Source organism: Bison bison, unplaced genomic scaffold (assembly GCF_000754665.1).
Source record: "Bison bison bison isolate TAMUID 2011002044 unplaced genomic scaffold, Bison_UMD1.0 scf7180017864304, whole genome shotgun sequence".
Lineage (NCBI taxonomy): Eukaryota > Metazoa > Chordata > Mammalia > Artiodactyla > Bovidae > Bison > Bison bison.
Window position 1 is genome coordinate 14,855,753 of NW_011494876.1, and position 5,473 is coordinate 14,861,225.

The 5,473-nt window shown below is 45.4% G+C and overlaps 1 protein-coding gene across 1 annotated transcript in view; it reads right to left on the reverse strand.

Annotated features, from left to right (window-relative positions):
• Positions 1 to 5,473, reverse strand: part of DOCK3 (dedicator of cytokinesis 3) — a 283,176-nt gene that overhangs the window by 81,981 nt on the left and 195,722 nt on the right. The window contains exons 15-19 of the mRNA XM_010851790.1: positions 4,451 to 4,575; positions 2,817 to 2,979; positions 2,039 to 2,145; positions 1,327 to 1,498; positions 883 to 980 (exon numbers count right to left, since the gene is read on the reverse strand). Of these exons, the coding sequence (XP_010850092.1) occupies positions 883 to 980; positions 1,327 to 1,498; positions 2,039 to 2,145; positions 2,817 to 2,979; positions 4,451 to 4,575 (665 nt within the window). The remainder of the gene's footprint in view (positions 1 to 882; positions 981 to 1,326; positions 1,499 to 2,038; positions 2,146 to 2,816; positions 2,980 to 4,450; positions 4,576 to 5,473) is intronic.

The following is a 5,473-nucleotide window of genomic DNA, read 5'->3' on the forward strand; positions in this document are numbered from 1 at the left end:
ATAGATGGTGAGACAGGGTGGGGCAGAGGGAAAAAAGGATTAAACTTTTTTCTTCTCTGTCCAGCTTTAGAACTGCTGATATTTCTGGATCATAGTACTACATTGTAAATTTTATTTTCAAAATAAATTTATATATAACAGTTTGCTCTGGGGAAAACAGATTTCTGTCTTAAAAGCAACTCCAAAGGTAAAATGAAGAAGGACACCTAGAACTTTAAAATCAGTTTTTCTATATGATGTCTTCATAGTTTTTGAAATACAGCATTTTAAACTCCATTTCTGTCTCAAATAGCTATAATTATCAAAGGAGCTGTACATTCAATATTTGAAAACACACACACACACACACAAAAAAAAAGCTGCTGAGGCAGAGAGGAGGGTAGAGTTCTCTGGTCTGGACTCTTAAGTGAGAGACTGGGCAAAATCAGGAGTTCCAGTTCATGGAGAATATTTAGAGTTATTCTAGATAATCCAGAGAGTGGGGCCAGGAGGACACCAGGCTGGGTTTGTGGTAGAGGTTTACAGAGTAAGCAGAGAGAGGAAGCGAGCGGAGACCTAGAGGCATGCAGGTGGCAGCCCACACTGGGACTGTTTCTGAGAGGCTGCCCTTTAATTATCACTTTGCTTTCTGGGAAGAAAAACAAGCCAGAAAATAGGGTTTAAAACTTAAATACAGTTTCTAAAAGGTAATAAACCTGATGTGATACCTACTTTAAAGAAAGAAGCTAATTGAAAAAAACAAAAATAACTTTATCTCTACTCACTTAACTATATACCTTAAAAAGTGGTCTCAGGGGCTTATAGGCAGAAATCAAGGGGAAGTAAGGCCCTCTGCCCAGATTCTTGCTCAGCTAGCACGTGTGAACTAGGTGAAAGCCATACCTTAACAATTTCCTCCCCACTGACATGCCGCAGCCGCCCAAGGATGTCCATGATCCGGTCTGGAAAGGCCTTCCATTTCAGCAGAGCAAGGAGGTCCACTAGGAAGCAAGCCCCAAAAATGGTGAACCCTGGCTATGTCATGGGCAAGCAAAGCCTAGACTCCCCCTGCCAAGGGTGGGTGGGATCTAGAGAGACAGAAATAGCTGGAAGCAGTGAAACAGCCTCCAGAGTGCTGCGATCAAGGCTACAGACACATCTGTAAAACCATGGAAAACCCCTTAGCTTGCTATTACCAAGTGATTCCCTAAACTTCGAATGAGAAGAATTCCCTCACTACGGCATGAAAAAGCAGAAGCAACAATTTCTGTCTCTTGACAAATACCAGCAACATGAAGCAGCAAATGGGGACAGTGCAGGGCTCCACCCTGCAGGCACCTGGCCTACCGTTCTGGGTGAGCTTGGTGGAAGAGAGCTGTGTGGAAATGAAGAAAGACTCTTTGGTGCTGCGCTGGAAGATGAGGCTGGAGGGGATGTTAGGGCAGCCATTGTAATCCTCTTTGCAGCAGGGCAGGCCCAGGTACAGAGCGTGGTTGTTAAACGTGCTATTCTCATCACACTGTAGGCATAAGTAGAGAACACAGAATATTTCTGGAACCATGCCACATGTAAAACATCAGTCCCAGGGATTTTGGGTTCTTGAGGCTGGACCTTGGACCTCAGGTCCTGTTAGAAGAGTGTTTCCTAAGCACTTTAAAAGTGTTTTCCATTTCTTCCCCCAGAATGGCTCACACGCCTTTTTAAAGAAAACATGGCGAAGCTCATGCCCTCTATCTGTTGTGCAGAAAACTTTGTGCCGGCTTTGCTGTGATAGCTGACAGAATCAGAGTCTCAAATGGCAGGTTTCCAAATGTAAAAGCCAAGGCCGTAATGGCACAAAGGGGCTGAATAACAGATTTCCACAACTAGTGGAGTGAGAAGTTGGAAACAAAGGCCCTGCTGGCGTGACCTGTGGGAAAAGACAAAAGCCTGCCCACAGGTGTCCTGCTGTCTCCACCTGCACTCCACCCTAGATCCTCTGGCCCACTCAGGGGGAACCACCTGACCGAGAACCACATGTGAGAGTGGTCTGAGCAGGGGACAGACTCAGGCTCCGTACCTTGTACACGTAGAGCTCATGGATGTCATCGGAGAGGGTGGTGCCATCGTCCCGCATCAAGGGTGAGAATGCAAAGCCGAAGAGTTTCTTTTCCCCTTTGTCTTTGGCTGCAATCAGAGCCAAGCATGAGTTGTTCGGCCTCTCACCTCCCTTTCCAACATAAATTCCCCTTTTCCTTATCACCTTGTGTGCTTTACTTCTTTGTCCCTTACTTTGTTCATTAAATAGTTAGCAACCTGATGGTAAGAAGGATCAGAAATGTACTAGGCTGAGTTTCCATTTATATCGCAAGGTACGCACGCTACCTAGAACCAAACAGAAACTACATGGCTAGTCTTGATAAACCAGGGGCTCTTTAAGAAGGAGTTTACTATATACAAAGGAAACCCCCAAAGAGGAATGACCCTGGCAATTATCCACTGTCCAAGTCAGACACTACAAGAGGCCAACAACATCAGATCTCATTTTTAAAAAATATTTCTTTTTGATGTGGACCATTTTTAAAGTCTTCATTGAAGTTGTTACAATACTTAACCAGGGATTGAACCCACAACCCTGGAACTGAATATGAAGTCTTAACTGCTGGACCCAGGGAAGTCCCCAGATTCCATGTTTTTGAATCACTGTCCAAAGAAGAGTCTCTGATGACATCCCACCTCTGTGTACACAACTCCTCATTTTCTTGCCCTGATACTAATAAAACTCTTATTTCTGTCTCAGAGAAGGAAGAGTTATATTTATATTCTCAAAGCAATGTAGAGAGAGAAATCTCACTCACTGGAACAGTGTCTGAACTCGAAGCGCAGGTGGGAGCCCCGGAACCGGTCGATGGGGATGGGCAATTTGATAATCTCTCCCCAGCGAGGACTGTTGCTGTGGTAGAGGACGAAGGAGTGGTAGGAACTCCTGTTGGGCTCTCCTGAACCCAAGCTGATGCAGTCCTGGAAGAGAGAAGCAGAGCAACATACCATCATACTGGAGGGGTCCCTTGGATTTCTCTGGACATTTCACTTCTTCCTTTGTGAGGGTCTCATTTTTCCATCAGGCCAAATCTATCAGGTGACTGAAATTCAGACTCTAGGGGCAACTGTGAAGATGGCATAAGGAGCCAGCAGTCACAGTGCTCCTTGTTCTCCTTGGAGCAGAGGCAACCGCACACACCACTCAGCTCACCTGAAGGAAGCTGAGTGGTGCCATCTGAATCACTAAGGCAGACTCTTCATCCTCATTAAGAAAGAAATGGACTCAGTGAAGTCAACCGTACACAGAGCTTTCCAGATCAGAGAAATAATTAAATAACAAAACGGAGAGAACCGGTTTTCTAATCTTCAGCCCAAAGGTGTACTGGCATTTTATGTTGCCTGTGGCTGACTGTTCTTGGACATAACCAAGGTAGACCAGATTTAACTTGACCCCAGTTTCCAAATATTACTGTGAAAATGCAGTCCCATGCCCCCCAGGAAGCTGCAGGCAATACAATCCGGAGCAGCTCCCTGTCCACACAGGGCAGAGTGAACAGCTGAGAGCTCTGCTGACCCCCACATTACTCATGCAAACAAGAATTGCCTTAGTCCTTGAGGTGGGTTTTTTTAATGACACACATATCTCTAATACCACATCTACCCTCCATTTCTTTCTATTAAATAGCTTTGAGAGATAACTGTACTAAGTTTACCTCTTTCCTTCTGTAAAATGTGGATGATCACTGCTGTTCTGCCTACCTCATGAGGCTGCTGTCAACACACAGAAGCAAGGTTTGTAAAAGACTGATTTGCCTTCTACCATGTGGCATGCAAACAATGCCTTCTCATTTACCAAGGACTTGACCATGACTTGACTAAGGGAAAAACTGACATAATGAAAGTAGAAAAACAGCACTCCGGGTCTTCTCTTTTAATCAAGAGTGTCAGAGGGTCCTTGTGCTGCACTGGTTGGAAATCACCTTTGGGGGCCTGAGTCTGATGCTCCTTGTCACATAACCTGGTAACAGCAAGTGGGTATACCTATTTACTAAAGAGCAAATATAACTTTCTATATTAGCTCTAGGACCTAATAACAGGTCCAAACGAGTGGGACCTAATAACAGTTACCAAAACTAAGCAGCTGGATGCTAGACAGGTGGCTGAAAAAGTAACATGTAGGACAGAACTGTAGGGAATAGGTCTAAATGAGGACAGGAAGGATTCAGGTCAGACACTAGGAAGAATTTCTGAAAAGGCTGTATGACCCTGGAAGTCATTATCAGAGCATACTGCAGGGTTTCCCTGAAGAGAAGCTAAGGTAGAGAAGAGTCTTAGGAAGTGATTTGAGTTCAGTCCCTCTTGAGGAGGATGGGTCTCTGGACAAAGTCCACAGAAACACTAAAATTATTACAGGATTAGCTGCCATTTCAAACTGACTGGCAAACCTTACCTTCAAGATTTCGCCGTCTGCGTAAAGCACATACATAGTCACTTCAATATTCTTTTGAACGCTCTTTCCCCCTCTCTCAAAATCCCCCTTCTCCAGGGTGAGGTACAGGTCATTGCGGATATCACCTGCGGGGAAAGAAGTGTCACGCATTCATGACTGCAGAAGCCACTGTGCCCCATGTGCGTGGAGGACAAGGCTAGCATCTGGATCCTCCAGGGTTCAGGGAGGTGCTCAGGGCATTCCAAGCTTGGTTAATAACAATGGACGTTCCACCGGTATCAGTGCAGCAGTACTCAGGTGGGTTAGTCATGTGCCCTCTAAGTCTGAATCTTAAGGCTGTTCACCACAACTTGGCTAGGGTGGGAAAAGGCAGACTGTGGGGGACTGCTCAACCTCTCTCCCCTCCAAAAGAATGGCTGTAATCTAATCCTCCAAAAGAGGAAAGGTTTTACAATCAAAAGGAATAGCACTTCCTTTAATCATATCTACGTCTTAACCACTAATTCCTCGTCCTTTCCCTCTCTTTGCTACCTTTTCTTTTGGCAGCCCTCCATCTTTCTGAGTCTGCCTAGAGGATACACTGCTCCTTCCTTCTGGAGGCTTACCTAGTTTCATTCCCTGCTGGCGTGCCAGCAGGTCACTGGATGGGCAAGTTTTCTTCTTTTTGTAGCAAGTGCTCTGGGAGCAGATGACTCCCCAAAAGCGCAGGTGCCAAAGCACTGGGGCGACAGTGTTGTGCTCCTGTGCTTTGAGTCCAGCCCGTGCAGCCCACACTGGCTGCTTTAGAGTGGGCAGGAGCAGAACCAGCTGCAAGTCTGAAATGACCTAAGTCTCAAATGCCTTTTTCTTTAAGGGGGGATGGAACTGTCTGTTCATGTATAAAAGGAGCTTATATGGGCTGCTCTAAGCTTCTAAACCCGCAAAGTGACCAATTTTACTTAACACAAACTAAGAAGGACTTTTGACTTGCCAAAAAAAAACAAAAAAGTAAAGCCTATGGGGGGGGGGGGGATTTTAAAGGGG